The sequence below is a fragment of the Arachis duranensis genome, chromosome 3, assembly GCF_000817695.3.
Source record: "Arachis duranensis cultivar V14167 chromosome 3, aradu.V14167.gnm2.J7QH, whole genome shotgun sequence".
NCBI lineage: Eukaryota > Viridiplantae > Streptophyta > Magnoliopsida > Fabales > Fabaceae > Arachis > Arachis duranensis.
The window spans coordinates 132,570,643-132,591,255 of NC_029774.3; the positions used below are offsets into that span (position 1 = coordinate 132,570,643).

A 20,613-nucleotide genomic window follows, 5' to 3' on the forward strand; every position below is an offset into this window, starting at 1 on the left:
TTTTCACTGAGAGGATGGGATGTAGCCATTGACAACGGTGATGCCCTACATACAGCTTTCCATGGAAAGGAGTAAGAAGGATAGGATGAATGTAATAAGAAAGTAGAGATTCAAGAGGAGCACAACATCTCCATACGCCTATCTGAAATTTCCACTATTGATTTACATAAGTATCTCTATCCATTTTATTTTCTGTTTATTTTTATTAATCATATTTGATTTTCTAAATTCCATAATTTTATCCTCCTGACTGGGATTTACAAGATGACCATAGCTTGCTTCATACCAACAATCTCTGTGGGATCGAACCTTACTCACGTAAGGTATTACTTGGACGACCCAGTACACTTGCTGGCTAGTTGAACGGAGTTGTGTACACACATAGCCAAGAGCCACAATAATGATTCCATACAACAACAAAGAATACTACATTGATGTGATCACAATTTCGTCCACCACGTGGACCCAAAAATTATTTTCATTAAATAAAAATCTATCTTTGATAAAAAAGAAAAAAAACAAACAAACAATAAAACAAATGCATGCTAAGGGTCTATGTAAGCATGTGTCGTCCTCGTCAATGAGCATTAACTCACATAACATGTCTCCTCCTCCCTACCTCAAAGGTTTAAGGTTCAAACCCTAGAAAATACAACTGAGAAAAAAATGTGATAAAATATGTGAAGAATGTGTGGATGTATTGTGTACCTAAGATTAGAAGTTGTCTAATCCATTGGGGTACCTAGAATTGAAAGTTGTCCAATCCACTTATCCAAAAAAAAGCATGTGTCGTCCTCTTGTCCATCTTTCTCCTTTTGTTGCCTCGACGACATCGATGTTCATGATGAATCCTGCTGATGGGGCAGCCACCTGTACAATCATTGATGGTACACAACGATATTCTCCGTCGTCTTCGAATCCCTTCTTTGTCCCTCAAGATTTCGGCACGAGCCATGCAATAGCCTATATTTCCTCCTCGTCCATCGATTCATGCTCATCTAAGCGACCAATGCAAGAAAGAAGCATATCCGCTACTCAATTTCGGGCAATGCAAGCTTTGCGTATGGTTGTGGATTCAATCAGTAAATATAAACAAGTGACCAAAAAATTATTTCACTAAACATTAACAAAGCAAAAAATATAAAAAAAATAACAGAAAAATACATAAATAATACGAAAAAATATAAATAACAATTAAACAAACAAATTAAAAGTAAAAAAACGCTAGTTTTTTCTTGAAACGAAAGAATTATTTTAGTATGTCCTATTATAAAAAAATTTTATAACAAAAAATAAAACCGTTACAATACAAAATTATATTTTGTAACAAATTTGACAAGTAAAATTTTTTTGTAACAATTTAGATTTTTGTATTACAATATTTTGTTATAAAATACTACTTACTTTGTAACATTTTTTATTCATTTAGTTACAAAAATAAAAAAATTATTTTGCAATATTTATTTAAATAACTAATATATCAATTAATTTTTAAACATGCTAACTTAACATTTATATAATATATAATCATATAGATAATTAAAATATCTTACATATAATTAAGATTCTTTTACAATAATAAAATAAGTTCTACAAATTCAACTAAACACAATTTTTTTCTAATATAAAATTTGTTATCATGTAGGATTTATAATCCTTGACTCTTCTAGCATATTTTAGTCAATATAAAGTCTAGTATATTGTCATCAATTTTATATCCCTGCAAATATAAACAATGAAAACCAAAATTAAAAACAACATATAACACTATCTTCATCAAAGTAAAAATTAAGATATATAGAACCCTATAAGTTAAAATTAACTAATTCTTTGAGAATCTATTCTCAAAGTTTAAAACCATCTAATCAAGGATGCAAATTATCAACAATTGACAATTCAATATATAAACTAGGGCTAATTAATCACCGTTCAATCACCAAATTACTCTCCTTCAATGCTACTCCCGAAATACTCCACGACATTTTGCATCTGGAAAAAAAAAAGATGGTGTACAGTTTTTATGACCTCTCCACACAACACAATTTGAGAACTCATCCAAAATAATGCCAAGTCTAGCCAACTTCTCCCACGTACTGAGTTTTTCATGCAAAACAAAATATATATACTAGACCTTATTCAAGGTTAAATCATTTCTATTAGGACTTAATTTTGTTAGGTGCTTTGTTCATCAAACATATTTGAGAAACATTTTCAACTTCCAGCACCATCCAATATAAATAGTCATCATAAAAATATAATACCAATAACTCATCATAATCGAGTATATATCAACAGCATTTCTATAACCTAATTTAACCACAAGTAATTTCTAGTTTCATACTAGAACAACATTTCAAACACCATACTTGGAGGTGGGAAAAAGGTTGCCCAATCAAGGATGATGAACAGCAGCATCAGTTCCTCCAATCAATACCAATAACAACATAGTAGCAGTAATAGTTCCAACAAGAAAAATAGAATGCAATAGAGATAGCAACTAATTTAAAGTTAAAATTCCACAATTTCTAACACAAAATCAAATATAATTGTCAGAGAGCATGAACCTCATTTTCAACTACAAATTCAAATATAATAATTTTTCAGTAGCAAAAGATTTAATTCAAAAGATGATTTACAGATTTACATCAAACAAAAAATTTAGCTAAATGATTATTTCAACAAAACAACAATAGATTCCATCTTCAGTGATCATAATCACTAACAAATATTTTCAGCAATTAAAAAAATTAACTAAGTGATTATTCAGCAAAACAGCAACAAATTCAAAGTTCAATCTGTAACAAATTCAAATCATCAATGATTTTCAGAAACAAACTAATTTAAGCTAGGTGATTATTTCAGCAAGACAGTAATAAATTCAAGGTTCACTAATGATAATCAGCATCAAATTCAACTCAACCTAATTATGTTATCCAACAACAAAAAAATTTTGCTCAGGTTCAGCAACAATTCTAAAACACCAAATACAACAACAACAAACACGAGTCCACCACCATAAAATTCTAATTTCACTATGAAATCCTAAGATACACCGAAATTGACACTGAAAGTCTAAAAGAACAGGGTCGAAGGGAGCTCACCTGAGAATCTAACCAACTGAACTAACGACCGAAACAAGACGACTACCACTACGCCAGCATTCGAGGGAGCAGATGCTGGTTCCGTCTATTTCTGCTGCCGACGAAGCAAACGCAGGGAAGGCGGCTACTGAGTGCAAGACTGCAACGATGAGCTTGAGTCTCAGATGAGTGCGAGATCGAGAGAGAAGTAACGAGGTGAGGGAATACCGGAGACAAAAGGTGAGACCGTGAGAGTGACGACTGACGAAGTGACGAGGTGAGGCCGTGAGTGACTGACGAGGGCTGAGGGGGTTCACTCATCAGATTAGGGTTTCTTTGGAAAGGGGGGTTGGGGTGTATAAAAAATTTAATTAATTTAAACTCAAATATTAAAATTTTAATTTAATTATTTTTAATAAAAAAATTCTAAAGTAAAGACGAGGGGGAAGAAAAATATCACTCCCAACTTTGACAATTTACCCACAAAATAAAAAATGTCAATTTGATCCAATAAATTAACATAATTAAAATGCATTGTTGTTCACGCAGTATTTCATAACTTCACCCAAAAAAAACAAACAAACAGAGCAACTCAAATGGTGCAAAATTAGATATAATTAAGAAAACCGAGTTTGTCGTAGCCATTACAGAATAACAAAACGATGGCTAAACAAACAAAGCAAATAAAACATTCATACAAGGCCTCGACGGAAAACATGACATAAAGGTATGAAACATACAAGCCGTAGGTCAAATACCCCCGATATCGTCTTCATTTTGCCCGGCGGACTCCTGATCGTTAGAGTCGTGTGCCGTTAGTGGAGCTTGACGATAACAATGGCAGAGCAATAACCCTAGTTTGATCTCCACAACCTCGAGCCTGCATTCCACTTCACACCATAGTGCCACCTCTTGCTGTTCCTGTTGAAAAATATTGGCCATTTCTGCTGTCAATTCGTTTGCTTTGTTATCCAGTTGGCGAACGGTCATTTCATTATGTTCCAGCTCCATGCGCAACTTCTTTTGCAACCGGCGAACTTACTCCAGTTCATGCTCCTTTGCCTTCAACTTGACCTTGGCGGTAATATTCTCCAGCCTCGCCTGCCTGAGTTTTTCTTCTGTTGTTTCAAGTCTATCCCTCAAAAATACCTCCTTCCAACGGATGGTGTCGATCAGATTGGCGGTCGGAAGTTCTGCGAGGTCGTCGGGATTAACAGCATGGTCGGTGAGGGATTCCTATGACATTTTCTCATATTAAGATGACGAGGTCTGTCCGACGACGAAGACCCTTAAAGCAACAATTTTTCTTCAGACAGAGAGGTTAGATAAGAAGGTACGGCATATAAGAACTGACGAATGGTTATGACAGATATGGTATGTCAATAGCGTGTATATATTTTATCTCAGGTGTCTTTTTTATATTCTCTATGCATTGACTATTTGACTGTGCATTGCCCATGTAAAGTATAAAGTTGTTTCGTATTTCTTTATTTTGATTAGTTTGTTTTAAATTTTTAATCAACATTTAAGTGTTAAAAAAATAAATTGATACCTTTTAATATGTTTAAATAATGTACCTCTTTTATTATTGGAATAATTAAGAGAATAATGCCCCTGGTTTTATCAGTAAATGAAGAAAAGATCTAGGGAAACGTGTGCTGTATTGAGTACCATGTATTGCGCAGACGTAGCAATAAATGCATATCTTCGCTAGAGCGTAGGCCAAATCATCTTTCTCCCGAGGTGGGATTTGATCTGAACTTATCTACCACTGAAGTGACGTTTGAATAAACAGGAAGGGTTGTGTACTATTTAATAACATGATAGACTGACGTTGAATTTATACAAAAATGGTTACTTGTAGAGGCAATGCAATGGGGAGTCACTGAAAAGGAGGTCATTAACGGGAACAATTTTTTTTTATAAATAAAATTTTTCATACGAAATGACAAAACATATAAATAGCAGTGCACAAAATTATCTATTAATTGGCATAAAATGATAGCAAGACGATATATATATATATATAATAACATAATTACATAATAGCAAATAGCAAAATCCTTACATAATACATATATTAGATAACTAAAAATATAAGGTGAACTCACTCCTATCCTATGAGTCAAAGAGGTGGACAAACAGGATCAGCTCATAGTCTGCCCGACAATGCACACACGGAATATGAGCAGCACCTCCATCACCATCATTTACGTGCCACCCTCTTCCATAGCGTTGATGATGGTAAATAGCACCCATGTTTCCACGGCTTGGACATGCATGCGAAACACAAACTAGATTCTCTCCGTTTTGCACTGGCACGTGACGCAGATGTGTCCACGACCCTTGGATAACATCTCGAAACACCAATTTGCATATTGTTAGGGAACCGACCGCCTCAAGCCCACGAAATGTTTCCAAGCCCTTGTTCTTGGCCTCGACGTCATCACCTAGCATCAGCATCATTGACACTGTGTACTGGGCAGCCGAATGGCCGTGGGCTGCGACAGCGTGCATCATTTCCATCCCTGCAAAATGACACCCGCCGAGAAAAAGGTCAGACACAGCATCCCGAAACAGAATTTCCAAGTGCCCGCTCTGCCTGCATCGTGCTAAGAAGTTTCTTCCCTGCTGGTGCATGGGACTCACACTCTACCACCATTGGTCCAAAATTGGAAATGAGGCGCATCGGTATACAAAATCCTCATCCCCTGCATTGCGTGCAGCGGTGCACGACATCCTGAGACTGCACAAGTCCCTGACGGATTGTGCTGCAGTCTTCGCGGCAATTAAAGTCCAAACATCGTGGGGAAGGTTGGCGGTGCTTGTCGGATGCTCCATCTCCTCTCCTTATAATGAATCCCTGATACAATAGATGAATGAACAATTATGTACACTACAAGATTTTTATTTATTTGTGGCAGTTTTTTCTCTTATTTGTGGAGGTTTATAACCCCCACCAAATGGTTTGTGGGGGTTTCTAAAACCCCAAAATTTGAGGTGCCACGAGGTCTTTCATGGGGGTTTTTAAAAACCTCCACAATCTATTCAGTGGGGGGTTTTGTGTGTATTTAGTGGGGGTTTTATATTTAATTTTTGTGGCAGTTTTTGGTCAATATTTTTGGCGGTTCAAAACCCCCACAAAAAGACTTTTCCATTTTAAAAATAACAGGTATTTTGTGGAGGTTTCAAACCTTCACAAACCTGTCTATAATTTTTAAAAATTAATTTACATTATTCTTACACTACTGATAATTTATTATTAAAAAAATATTTAAACAAGACATTAAAAATGTAAAAGAAAATTAAAAGAAAAGAAATATTTCAAAATAAAATATAGTACACTACCATCTTTTTTTAATCACATTAATTACAACTACAAATGAATAGTATATTTATACCAGTAGAATCTAACAGCAACTCAAATAAACCTATTCAAAAAATAAAGTTGTCCAAATGCTTTGTAACATCAAAGAAAGTCTAAATAGCACAATGAGAAAATGAGTTACTAAGCCATTGAATTAATAACATGCTAGTGGTTAACATGTGAAAATATGCAAGAAAAACATCTTTATTCTTGGTGAAAATGAGTCAGAACCAATCTTCATTTCACTAAACATGACTGTTAGATATATTAACAAGGCCAATTGACATACGTACAAAGCTTCACTACAATATTGATGCATCTCCAGCATCTGCCAATCAAGGAAATGAAACTCCTTCAAAATTTTAATACTCACTTACAAGAGAATACAACCCTGAAAAGAATGATAGAGGCACACTGCAAACCTTTTCTAGGAACGATGACAACAGGTGCTACTTTGCAGTGGTGGAAGCAGTACTCTCCAACACTTCCCTGTAGCACACTGAACAAAAAAAAAACACACTCTTGTATCAGAAATTTAGAACAGTATTGGATAACTGCAGAGGGAATGGAGAGGCAAACCTCTGAATTAAGCTTCTGCCTCTTGATCCCAGAACTACAGCCACAGGTTTGATCCTCTCTACTTCCTTGCAAATTACTTTCCTTGCATCACTTTCCACAATCCGAGCCACTGTCTTCACCTGCATATAACATAACAAGGATTATTAACTAGGTACTATTGGATCGGAATGTCCACGGTAGATTTGAAGTTCATGCCTAGCAAAATCTAGGTGTAACATAGACAAAGTATTAGAACAAAAAATATGAGAAGAATGATCAAATTCATTCATTAAGTGTTTATACATACTCATTAATTTGTTGAATTCTGTTTTCTCATCCTCATTTTGGTCTTGATGTCAAGCTTTTGTCAATTTGCATGAATGACAAACCCTCTATGACTCAAGAATAGCATAGTACCTGCTTCTTTTCTAGTTTCCCCAAATTTACCCCTTTTTTCTTGTTAATTCAATTTAATTTACTTTAATTGGACCGAGAATTAATCCCATTGGTTCAATATTGAGAACTTCTTTCTATAAGTTATGTGTGGATTAGCATCTGCTACACACTGTAATTAACTATTTTACTCTGAAGAAAGTAACCCCAAGAAGCAACTATTTTGGCAGAACAACACATTATGGAGTAGAGTTGATATGAGGAAACAGCAGCTACAAGACTCTGAGCACAATGATATAATCTAGAATGTAACACTTCTCAGACTTATCTCACAAACTGTGGATGGCTTCAGTTCCAATGATATAATCTAGAAAAAATATAACAATCTTAATCTAATGTAACTAATAATATTAGAAATAAATACATTAAAATTGTCATTAAAAACCAGAGTAGCACAACTGAAAAAATGTCAATGTAATTTACCCTTTATTAATTTTTCTAAGAAGGATTTTACATTCTTTTCAAGTTTCAACTTATGGTCTCTAATTGTGCTTCCAAAATTTATTAGGGAAGAGATGCCTCTATAAATCAAGAATTCAAGATACATCTGTGATGTGCCTTACCTTGAACTGTCTCTTGGTGCCATAACTATTACAACGGCTTCTAGAAGCATAATCTGAAGAGAGAACATACATTTACATAAGCAATGAAAGAAAGTATAAAGGAATCACCTAATAAATAATAACTTAGTTCCGTAGAGTAACAAAGGAGTGCAGAAATTTATGCCAAATTATATGGCAAGTCCATAAAAGATTTCAGGAGCATAGAAGCTTGTATGTTCTATATGAAATATACTCTAAACTTTATGTTCAGTAGATAAAGGTCTATAGATGAATCTATCATGACAGTTATGAGTACAAGAATTTGACATAAAAGTAGAAAACACCATCATTAAAAACAACTTTATGAGTACTAAATAAGGTGCATCCAACTCTTAATAAGCTTTGAAAAGATTTGGCATATAATAGCAAGATACATACCAAGTCTAAGTACACTACTACAAGCAAAATAACCACCAAGGTTTTTTCCAGTATTAGCCAACAATTTTACAATCCCATCCAACAATAAAAGAAAGACATAAAGAACATATTTTAGAATAACCAGCTAGAGAGAGAGAAAAAGAGAGAGAAAAAGAAGAAGAAAGAAAGAACAGAGGATGACCTGTAATATAGCATTAGGTCCTTGAGTCCACCAACTGGCACAGGCATCAAATAGCAGAGCTACAACTTCTGTACTCTGAGCCTTTAAAAAAACCAACAAACTAGAATCATGTAGTAACAAGTTATCACTTATCACCATATAATGACACCTGTAGTAATTGTATCGAATTCATGACTCTAATTCTAAAATAAAAACTAAGTGCAACAAGTTCAAGATAGTTCGGTCTCCTAAGATATTCCACGTAGTATTGCAAAATAAAAATTTATAGATTTAAGAAGCATTATTAAAAATAACTAAATAGATAAATATAGTAATAACAAAAGATAAAAGACAAATGGCAATTAATAAAAAAAATTTTGAGGATGAAACCAAATATTCCACTCGAAACAAACCTTTTGGAACAGGGGGTAGCACTAGAACAGGAAGCCTGCATGAAGAAGTGAACAACAGTATATAAGTAGAGATCATACTGAAAAAACAGAAGAAAAATCGAGACAAAAATAAGGAACATAGCTTATCCTTCAAGAGTATGAAGATTTCTCTTTATGTAATGCAACAAGCAGAAAGCAAATATAGCAGCTAGTATGATCAAGCTTACTTGTTCCGCATATAAGACATTATTCGACCCTCGTTTAGAAGGCCGTGATCTCCCAAAACAACAGCAACAACATCATAACCTCGAAGAGTCAAGCTCTCATAAGCAGAAATTGTTCCAGAAATTGCAAATAGCGGACCTAGAAAAATGTGCAAGCCTTTTGCATTAACATATAAATTGAGACATATATTCATTTGAAATTGAAATTGTAACTAAAGTACCAAAATTCTGGAGCACCAAATTCACTTATATAAGTCACATTAAAGTGATCCAGAAGCACCGGGACTCGCAACTCCACCTGCAGTTTCCACCACACACATAGAAGTTATTGAAGACTCTGTGGAGAATTGTTGCTTCTCTCTGTAACCCTTTAGATTCTTTTCCTGAAAATTACAATATTAAGTTTGTTAATTGATCCTGCTAAAATTCTTTCATGTTAAACTACTATTCTAATATTATCTTACCTTTACTTTCTGCATTGTGTTTTTAGCATTAAGCACTTTGATTCCATTACTACTTTCACCTGACAAAGAAAGGAAATTTCAGTTATAGTACTAAGAACTTTTTAGATATTATCTTCAACTCACTTTTTATTCCTTTCAGATCACTTCTATAATATCTATGGACATGTTTTCATGTTAAAGCTACAAAGAAAGCATAAACAATTATTTGATATGAATTTTACTATTATTTCTCTAATTAAATTTTGATATCAAATTTATAATATTATTTTATAGCAAATTTACTCTTACATCTAAAAATTAGCATCAATTTATTTTTTAAGATTAAATTTACAACATGAATTGATATAATTTTATTAAAATTTTTTAAAAAATCACTTAAATAAATATTTTTTAAAAATTTACCAGAAACAAATTTTTATTGTATTGAGTTGTTTATTTTAAAAGAAATCAGAAATTAGTATATTATCCAAATTAGATATATATGTCCATTAGTAACTATAGTTTAGGTTATTTAACATTATAAAAATTCATAGTTGATTTTGTAAACTGGGATTGAGGATTTTGAAACTTGATAGCTCTGTAGTGGGAGAGTGGGATTAAGGATTTTGAAAATTGTTAGATTAGAGAGAAGGCAGAAATGGGATATACCATTACTAATTACCAACTCATAATTAATAAAAAATTAAAATTAAATTTGATTGTTGTTATAAATCGGTTTATTTTTATATTGGTTCAACCAGATTTATTTAACATATCAAATCAAAATAGAAAAATTATGATGCACCAACTTCAATTTCTGGTCCATCAAAAAAGACACATGTCCATACAATCTAAAATCTCAAAATGCATCCAATGGTCCAGCTTTCAGATTCAGCAGAAGTCATTTTTGAGGACTTCATTGGAGTGGCCGCCATTAAAACAACACCTATTTTCTCTCTACTCTCCTTCTTTCTATTAATCCTTCCTTCTCCTTAATTTGCAACAACAGTGGCAGTAACTTCCTGTACCTTCATCTCTTCTTTTTTATTTTTAATTTTTTTCTATTCCAACGAGTTCTCTTCTTTTATCTTTCTCTAATAAAATTTTATAACAAGATAAAATAGTCAAAAAAATAATATTTTAATAAAAATTATTTTTAAAATAATTTTAATTTTATGGACGATTTAATAAAAATAATTTTAATTTCTTTCTCAAATTTTATAAAAAAAAATATTACTTATTCATAATGTTTTGAATTAAATTAAAAATAATTATTTTAATTATTATTTAAAAAATTATATTGATAAGTGAGAGCCACAAATTTTATCCTTTTTCTACTATGATTTCTATTTTTTTAAGTGTCCAACTTATTATTATATTTACCTAAATTTAATTCGGCCACGTTTTTAATGCTGCAATTAGTACTTTCATGTAATTTCGACAACACCACATACAATAAAATTTTGAGTCATGTAACAGCTCAAAAAATAAGAAAGATGGCGATGAATTTGATGATTGGTAAATTAAATAGAATAATAAACCGCATTACTAGATACCACAAATTCACAACTTACATTTATAATGTCTTGTGTAAGATGATTTTCAAATTTTCAAAGCAGTTCATATACATGACAGGCAATCAAGCATGCATGGAGTTCACGTGAATACTACGAAATCAGATAAGCCCCATAAAAAGAGAGAATTTGAATACGGTGCAAAGTGATGGGGCTAAGTGATAGAGACGAGTGTTCTAAAAACGGCTGTCCGCACCATTCGGTAGACTTTGTTTTCTTTCAAACGTTCTCTCTCTATCTACTGTCATATGCATACGTATACTGCATGTTTTTTCATTCATCTATTGATCGCTACATAGTTTGATAATACATAACAATATTACATAATTAGTAATTTATTAATTTTAATTAATTTTAAAAGTTAAAATTTAATTATATTAATTTTTATATATTTATTTTTCAATTTTTAAAGAAAATAACTTTTAATTCGAATTAAATTTGATTTTATTAGTTTCTAAAATTTCTCTTACGGACCAAACCTCTTGAAATTAATAATGAATTTACAATTTAATATTTAAAATTTATATTTTAAATTTTGTTATTTTTATTTTTAATAAAATTTATTATTTTTATTTAGACTGTGTTTTAAATAGAAAAAGATTGAAAATTCTGATTCATTCTCTTAATTATTTTTCTAATTTTTAAATAAAAAATTATAATTTTTTATTTTTTGATATTTTTACAATGTAACATATATATTTGATTTTTACTCTTTGAAATATATTAATTTTTAGAGAGACTAATTTTATATTTTAAATATAAAAAAGAAAAAATATGAGATATTAAATATGATCTACTGATGTATTTTTTACATTTATTTAATTTGGTCTTAGTATCTAATAATTAAATGAAAACTGAATTTTATTGGTCATCTAGTCGTATTGGCCATATTACTACTTAAGAAAAAATTATTTTATATTCATATATCTCCTTCAAACTTGTTCGGTGGGGCGGTTACCGGACAATTCGGGTGGATATTTGAGGGGGTGAGAACGCTTCAATCGTGGTCGTGCTGGGTTCGGATCTGCCGGGTAGCCGAGCTCTTGTTGAGGAAAAAGAGGGGGTGCCACCTGCAAAGACACTCCGACGCTCTAGTCAGCTAGTGTGCAGGTGGGGAATAGGTTAGGTGGAAAGTGTGACGTACCTTGGGGGAGGGTAGGACCCTTCCCTTATATACCATGTCAGGTGCGGGCCCCAGGAGGGCAGAACCCAGCTTTTTCGAAGCTTCCTTGCACAGCTGTGGCGGCCAGCTGTCCCGAACGGATGCGCGGATCGGACAAGTTCGGGTCACCTGACCATTGAGGTCGGGTGCTGTTCGGGTCGGGTAGGCCCAAGTTCTTTCTTGGGTCGGGCCGTAACAGTGCCCCCGACGCGCGAGCAACAGCCGCGTGGGTTGTTGGTGACGCGACGTCCTTGACCTCTTGTGTTCTCGCTAATTCGGACGTCCGTGGGGAGGACGTGCCCCTTTCACGCGTGCCTGTTTGTTGTTGGGGTGATTGGTTACTGCCTCGTTTTTCGCGTCGAGCATTAAATGTTCATAATGGTTTTAAACCCTTTGTGCAAAGACTGATATACCCTTCGACTTTCACGCTCCCTTTGATGGTGGTTTTAAAACTGTTCAGTAGCACTTTTGGGATTTATTTGGCAATCATCTCCTCTGATTCTAATTCTGTCGTCCTCCATCTTCTTCTTCCTTATCAATTCCAGGGCGTTTGTTGCTGCCTTCTTTCCAGATTTTTGTCATCAACACAGGTAATTTCCTTTATCTTTTTGTCATTTTTCGCTTCTGCCATGACTTCTTTTTGTGCATGCTGTATGTTTATCTTGCATGATGGTTGATCTTAGGTCCTAGGGGGGGTTGCCATTCTAAGTGTGACTTTGTTTGGACCTTTTACTTTTTAATCGTGTTTAGCCTTAGTTGGGGAGTAGTGTGGGGGTAGCTTCTGTCTTCGTTCCGAGCACCCGACCTCTTAGACTGACTAGATGGTCCCCCCATGTAGGTATGGCTCGCACCGCCTCCCGGGCTTCCCCTTCTCCCGCGGCGTATGACCCCTACGCCTGGGTTGTTTCTGACGTAAAGGACTCTCCTAACCAAATGGGCGAGGAGGAGCTCACCGAGTTCCGTCAAAATGAGTACTTGTGCGGAGGGACCGACGAGGAGGCCAATTACGACGTCTTCGTCCCGGCTCCTCATGAGCGCTTGTACGAGCTCAATTTCCACGCTCCCCGAGTTGCTGACTGGATTTGGTTCTACAAATCCATGTTTACTCAAGTGGGGGTCCGTATTCCGTTTTTCGCCTTCCAAATGGCACTTCTAAGTCGGATTTTCGTGGCGCCGTCGTAGTTGCATCCGAACAGCTGGGCTTCAATCCGCTGTTTCGAGATGGTCTATGAATATCTTGAGCTGCCGGTGTCTGTAGATGTTTTTCTTTTTTTTCAATCTTACAAACCCTTCAAAGGAAGGGAAACATAAGAAGGGGTTCATGTCCTTCCGGTCTGCCCAAGGTCGGAAGATTTTTGGTCTGTTTGAGGACTCCTATCACGGATTTAAGGATAAATATTTCAAGGTCCGCCCGGTCAAAGGTCGCCATCCTTTTTGGTTGTCGTTGGAGGGGGCACGCCTCATCCCGACTTATTGGAGCTTTGGGGCAGGATCCACTGCCTTTGTTAAAGTATCCTATAAGGGCATGTCTGCGGTGGACAGGAGGATTGCCGACGTGTTGCTGGCAACCTTTGGGAGGAATCATGTGAATCCTCACCTCCTCATGGGTGACCGGGAGGCCGGTCGGAACTATATTTGTGAGAAATCTTTGCTTGTTTTGTCTCTTAGCTTCTTGCTTTTCCTAATAACTCATTGTGACTAACGGACTTCTTTTTCTTTTTACAATGGGAATGTCTGCCGAGATAACGGGTCTCCCTAACTTGTTCCAAACCTTCCTGTGCGCGAGTGACGACGAGGGAGGTAATGAGAAATCTGCTGCTCCCCCGAAGGACAAGGCCGCTTCCGAGCAAGGGGCTGCGGTCGATGAGACCGGTACCTCAGCTCAGGGTGCCTCGATTCAAGGTGACAAGGTGGTTCACGTTTCCCCCTTCCGCGAGGTGGTCGGCACTGGGGGTTCGACGTCTAATCCTGATGCCGATGACGAGGTGGAGGAGGTCCCTAGCCTCAAAAGGAAGAGGAAGATGTCCTCCAGTCCTGAGGGGGTTCTTACTGTCATGGAGAAGAATTTTGACGCCGGGAACTTTATATATTCCCAGCTGATTCCTGGTACTGAAGAGCATTTTCATGAGTCATCCATTGCCGGGCAAGCGAGGTGGATGTATCGTACCCTCTTACGCGGCACAGTGATAGCTCGGAAAGCCGAGTTCGAGTTGTCGGGGATGGAATCTCTTCGCAGGAGGCTGGAGTCTGCTGGGAAGGCCAATAATGAGCTTAAACACGAAGTTGAAACTCTCCGGGAGCAGTTGACCCAATCTAATGAGAAGCTTGACGCTGCCGAGAAGAAAGCATCTGCTGCCAAGAAGAAGGCCTCTACTGCTGAAAAGAAGTTGGAAGAGTCGGACGCCACGGTTTCCCGTCTTGTTGAGCGTGAGATGACTTTAGAGGGCCAGGTTGGTGCGACCCAAGGGCGGGCGGCCACGTTAGAGAAGGAGAAGCAAGCTGTCGAAGCTGAGCTCGCAGCGTTGAAAACAAAGTATAAAGACGTCGTCAAGCAGGGGAAGGGCGCGATCCTGGCAACCGAGGAGGCCTTAAAGCTCAAGTCAAAATTGTTGCTCCTGATTTCGACACGTCGGCAATTGGGGTCTTCAAGGTGATCAAGGACGGGAAGATTTTTGACGTTCCCAAAAAGTGATTCCTCTCGTTTTGTATGAAACTTTTGATTGGCCGTTTGTTTTGGCTTTTGTGAACAGTTTGTTTTATTGGGTTTCTCGCCCGTTTTGTCAATTAATACTTTTATTCGTCTGGCAGTGTTGTCGTTCATATTCACCGTTATTGGTTCGTAGTTGCCGTTTATGGAGCCAATTCGTGGCTTTGTAGTGTAGCCGTTTATTATTGTGGTGATTTATGGGCTACCGGGGTGATCAGTCCCGGGGCCACTCATTGTTGTCGATTTGTGAGGAACTCGCTTGCGTAGTGGGTTGTCCAGAAAAAGTGAATAAAACAAAAGAAACAAAATTTGCACAAGTATATTTTATTCGGTAATTGCGTAAAATGCCCTAACGAAAAGTACAATTTAGACGTGTTAAATACTTAGCTCGGGTGGTCGGTATGTCGCCTCCTGTGCTAGGAGTAAAACCTTCTCAGGTTGCTTACATTCCACGTTCTTGGGATTTCCTTGCCATCGAGCCTTTCCAGCTTGAAAGCGCATTTACCCATCACTTCTTTGATTCTATAGGGGCCTTCCCAGTTTGCTGCCAATTTGCCTTCTCCTGGGGTCGGCAAGCCGATGTCATTGCGCCTTAGGACGAGATCATTTGGTTCAAACTCTCTTTTGAGCACTTTGGCGTTGTAGCATAGTGCCACTCTTTGTTTCAGCGCTGTTTCCGTCAGATGGGCCATTTCTCTGGCTTCGTCTATCAGGTCCTTCTCCACGGCTTCCCCTACTCCTTTCAGAAGTAGCCGCGGGCTCGGTTCCCTGACCTCTACGGGTATTACTGCGTCTAACCCGTATGTTAGTCGGTAGGGGGTCTCCTTGGTGGAGGACTGCTCGGTTGTTCGGTAAGACCAGAGGACCGAGGCGAGCTCGTCTGCCCAAGCGCCTTTCTTATTATCCAGTCGCTTCTTTAGTCCTAACAGGATTATCTTGTTCGCGGATTCCACCTGTCCGTTCGTTTGGGGGTGCTCTACCGAGGAGAACTTCTGCCTTATACCCAGGCCGGTGAGGAACTCCGTGAACTTCCTGTCGGTAAACTGTGTGCCGTTGTCTGAGATAACAATCTCCGGGATCCCGAATCGCGTTATCACCTGCCTCCACATGAATTTTCTGCAATTGGACGAGGATATGCTGGCCAGCGGCTCGGCCTCTATCCATTTGGTGTAGTAGTCAATGGCGACTATAAGGTACTTGACTTGTCCGGGGCCAACTGGAAAATGTCCCAGGAGATCGATTCCCCATTGTGCGAATGGTCGGGAGGTCGTTAGCAGGCATAGCTCGGAGGCCGGTGCCCTGTGGAAATTGGCATTTTCTTGACACTTGGTGCATTTCCTGACGAATTCTTTAGAACCTGCCATCATTGATGGCCAATAGTACCCGGCCCGGACTAACTTTCTTGCTAAGGCTTTGCCCCCTATGTGATGTCCACAGCAGCCTTCATGGACTTCCCTGAGGACGTAGTCCGTCTGATCGGGATGTAAGCATTTCAGTAGGGGCTGGTTGAGCCCTTTCTTGAATAGCTGTCCTTGAATGACCGCGTATTTGGCTGCTTCCCTTCTCAGTTTTGCGGCATCCTTTTCGTCGTCGGGGAGTTTGCCGTTTTCTAAGAAGCTGGTGATGGGGTCCAGCCATGAAGAACCCAGCCTTGATAGGTGCAGGGTGACCGCCGGCTCCCTCGTCATACCTTGAATGAGAGACCGGTTGCCCTCTCCCGGTTTAGTGCTGGCCAATTTTGATAGGAGATCTGCCCGTGTGTTCCTTTCTCTGGGCACGTGGTGGACCGTGACCTCCTCAAACTTTTGGCTCAAATCCTTGACTTTTTCCAAGTACTTTTGTAATAATGAGTCTCTGGCTTGATAGCTCCCGTTTACCTGGGAGGTGACGACCTGCGAATCGCTGCATACTTCCAGCCTTGTTGCTCCGACTTCCACTGCTAGGGTTAAGCCCCCTATGAGGGCTTCGTATTCTGCCTGGTTGTTCGAAACGGGGAATTCGAACCTGATCGACTGCTCGTATACGACTCCAACCGGGCTTTCCAGGATGATCCCGGTGCCCCCAGAGGTCTGGTGGGAGGCTCCGTCTACGTGGAGCTTCCACCGTGCGCTCGCTTCTTCGGTTGGGTCTCCCGTTACTTCCACTAGAAAATCTGCCATTGCTTGCGCCTTGATTGCTTGTCGGGGCTCGTACCGTATGTCATATTGGGAAAGCTCGATGGACCAAGTCATCATCCTTCCCGCCAGGTCGGGTTTTTGGAGCACTTGTCGGATCCCTTGGTCCGTTCTTACGACTATCCGGTGACTTTGGAAGTATTGTTTTAACCTCCGTGAAGAGGTCAAGAGCGCTAGAGCTAGTTTTTCCAGTTTGCTGTACCTTAATTCTGCCCCTTGTAAGGCTCTGCTCATGAAATAGACCAGTTGTTGAGCCCTCCCTTCTTCTCTTACTAGGACCCCGGCCAGGGCTTCTCCTGTTATGGCGAGGTACAGGTACAACGGCTCCCCGACCCTCGGTTTACCGAGAACCGGGGGTGCCGCCAAGATTTCCTTGAAATGCCTAAAAGCTTCCTCGCAGGCGGGCGTCCATTCGAATGCTATCCCTTTCTTTATAAGGTTAAAGAAAGGCAGGGCCTTTGCTGCTGAGGCTCCGAGAAAACGGGATAGCGATGTCAGTCGTCCTGCCAATCTTTGGACGTCCTTAACACAACCCGGGCTCTTCATCTGGAGGATCGCTTGGCATTTCTCCGGGTTAGCTTCTACCCCTCTTTGGGTTATCATGAATCCTAGGAACTTTCCAGCTTCCATAGCGAAGGCGCATTTGAGGGGATTGAGTCTCATGCCATGTTGTCGGAGGGAGGCGAATACCTTTGCCAGGTCATTCAAGAGGTCATCAGGTCGCGTTGTCTTTGCGAGGATGTTGTCCACGTAGACCTCTACAGTCTTGCCTATGAGGTCGTGGAATATCTTGTTCATCAGCCTCTGGTATGTTGCTCATGCGTTTTTCAGCCTGAACGACATCACCTTATAACAGAAAGTTCCTTCTGGCGTTATAAACGCCTTCTTATCCTTGTCGGGACGGTGCATCGGAATCTGGTTGTAGCCGGAGTAGGTGTCCATGAAGCTCAAATAGCGGTAGCCTGCCGCAGCGTCGACGAGTGCATCTATGTTGGGAAGGGGGAAGCAATCTTTTGGGCATGCCTTGTTAAGGTCGGAGTAGTCTACGCACATTCTCCATTTGCCGCTATGCTTCTTTACTAGAACTACATTCGAGAGCCACGTCGAGTAGTCTAGTTCTTGTATGAAACCTGCTTCTAGGAGGCTGGCCGTCTGCCTAGCCACCTCCTCTGCCCTCTCCCGCGACATCTTTCGTCTCCGCAGGGCTACCGGGCGCGCATCCGACTTCACGGCCAAGTGATGTGACATAATTTCAGGGTCAATGCCCGGCATGTCGGCCGGTGTCCAGGCGAATAGGTCCCCATTGGCCCTGATCATTTCTACCAGGGGCTCCTTCAATTCATGTGGGAGGTTCGTGTTGACGAACGTGAACGTTTCCTCTGTGTCGCCTACCCTGAACCTTTCCAGGTCCCCTTCTGGTTCCGGCCTGGGCTTGTCGTCTACCCTGGCGTCTAGGTCTGCTAGGAACACCCCCGACGCTTCCTTAGATTTCTTCCTTAAGGACAGGCTGGCATTGTCGCAAGCGACCGCCGTTTCCAGATCTCCCCTCATGGACCCTACAAACCCATCGTCGGTAATAAACTTCATGACTAGAAGCTTCGTATTGATTATCGCTTCAACATCATTGATCGTCTTTCTCCCTAAGATGATGTTGTAGGCTGTGGAATCTCGGAGAACCACGAATTCGGCCATTGCCGATCTCCGGCCCTGTGCCTATCCCACAGAGATCGGCAGGGATATTACTCCGTCTGGCTTGATGAAGTGGTCGCCTAATCCGATGACCCCGTGTTGGTGCGATGATAGGTCGGCGTCCCTTAATCCTAGAGCGTCAAACACATTGCGAAACATGATGTTCGAGTCTGCCCCCGTGTCGACAAGGATCCTTTTGACGAGGCCGGTTCCCACCCTAGCCTTGATGACCATAGGTGGGTTCTCGGGTGCCTCGTCGAACCATTGGTCTTCGGGGCCAAAGGAGACGCAAGGGGGCCTCTTAGAACTTCGCATTGGGGCGGAGGAGATCGCCAGGACTTTGGCGTCTTTCTTGTGAGCTGACCTAGACCTCGGCACGGAGTTTTTGGTGGTTACTACATTTATCACCGTGAGACCGTGGTCTTTGTCTTCTGGCTCTTGTCGCCGCTTTGCCGCTCAGGTCTTGGCCTCTTCGCTGTCTTGATCGCGTTGCCGTCTCCTCGGCTCCCGTATGAGATGGGAGAATTCAGAGAGTTTGCCATCTCTTATTGCTTGCTCTAGTGCATCCCTCAGGTCAAAGCAGTCTTGTGTTTGGTGTCCGTAGCCTTTGTGGTAGTCACAGTAGAGGCTCTTGTTCCCCCCCGTTCGGTCCTTGAGTGGTCGGGGCTTCGACAAGATCCCTCTTTCGGCTATTTGCTGGTAAACTTCCACAATGGGAAGAGTGAGTAGAGTGTAGTTGGTGAACTTCCCGATCCGGGGAAATGATCTGTGTACCTTGGTCGACCCTGTCTCCTTGGCTTGTTCTTTGTGCCTCTCCCCGTTACCCTGTTGCCTAGGTTGATTGTAGCCGGAGTGCCGTTTATTGGCGACCATGACCTGGCTGACTTCTTCGTCATTTATGTATTCCTTAGCCACCGTTTGGATCTCGTGCATCGTCCAAACCGGTTTCGTGGTAAGGTGTTTTCGAAAGTCCTCGTTCAGGAGGCCGTTCGTCAGGCAAAGGCTGGCCACCGAGTCGGTTAGGCCGTCGATTTCCAAGCATTCATCGTTAAAGCGATCCAGGTACTTTCTGGTCAGCTCCCCGGGTCTCTGGGTTATCCCGAGCAGGTTGATCGGGTGTTTTGCCTTTGCTATCCGCGTTGTGAACTGAGCCAAGAAGGCACGGCTGATGTCCGAAAATCTGTAGATGGATCCCTGCGGGAGGCCGTTAAACCACCGGATTGCTGGCCCGGCTAGGGTGACTGGGAAGGCCCGGCACCTCACCTCGTCCCCTACTCCCTCCAGATTCATTCTAGCTTCGAAAGCCGTGAGGTGTTCCAGAGGGTCTTGGGTTCCATCGTACCTCATGTCCGTTGGTTTGTCAAAGTGCTTCGGCAACCGGACCTCAAGGATGGACCGATGAAACGGGGTGGCGCCCATTATCACGGGTTGCCGCGTCCTCACAGGCCTTCCTTCCCCGCCTTCTCGATCCCGTCCCGTGTGGTACGTTTCCTTACCTCAGGAGTAGATGATTGTGTCGTTTCGTCTCCTCGGGATGGGAGAGTCTTCTCGGGTGCTTTCCGCTTCCGTTCTGGAAGCGGAGGAGTGCCGGGGGTGGCTTCGGCGGGAATCTCTCTCCCGGCTCTCTGGGGACGGGGAGTAAGTAGGATC

General features: G+C 40.3%; 3 protein-coding genes across 3 annotated transcripts in view; all 3 read right to left on the reverse strand.

Annotated features, from left to right (window-relative positions):
- Positions 1–20,613, reverse strand: part of LOC107482019 (uncharacterized) — a 94,338-nt gene that overhangs the window by 31,395 nt on the left and 42,330 nt on the right. The window lies entirely within an intron of this gene.
- On the reverse strand, positions 5,199–5,720 carry LOC107481936 (uncharacterized). The gene has a single exon (XM_016102292.1). The coding sequence runs from the start codon at positions 5,718–5,720 to the stop codon at positions 5,199–5,201; it is 522 nt and encodes a 173-aa protein (XP_015957778.1).
- LOC127745612 (uncharacterized) lies at positions 19,420–20,382 on the reverse strand. The gene has a single exon (XM_052258563.1). It carries the CDS (start codon positions 20,380–20,382, stop codon positions 19,420–19,422), a length of 963 nt encoding a protein of 320 aa, XP_052114523.1.

Coding starts and splice junctions, on each gene's coding strand:
- LOC107481936 (XM_016102292.1), bottom strand. CDS start 5,720: ATGCACCAGCAGGGAAGAAACTTCTTAGCACGATGCAGGCAGAGCGGG.
- LOC127745612 (XM_052258563.1), bottom strand. CDS start 20,382: ATGGGCGCCACCCCGTTTCATCGGTCCATCCTTGAGGTCCGGTTGCCG.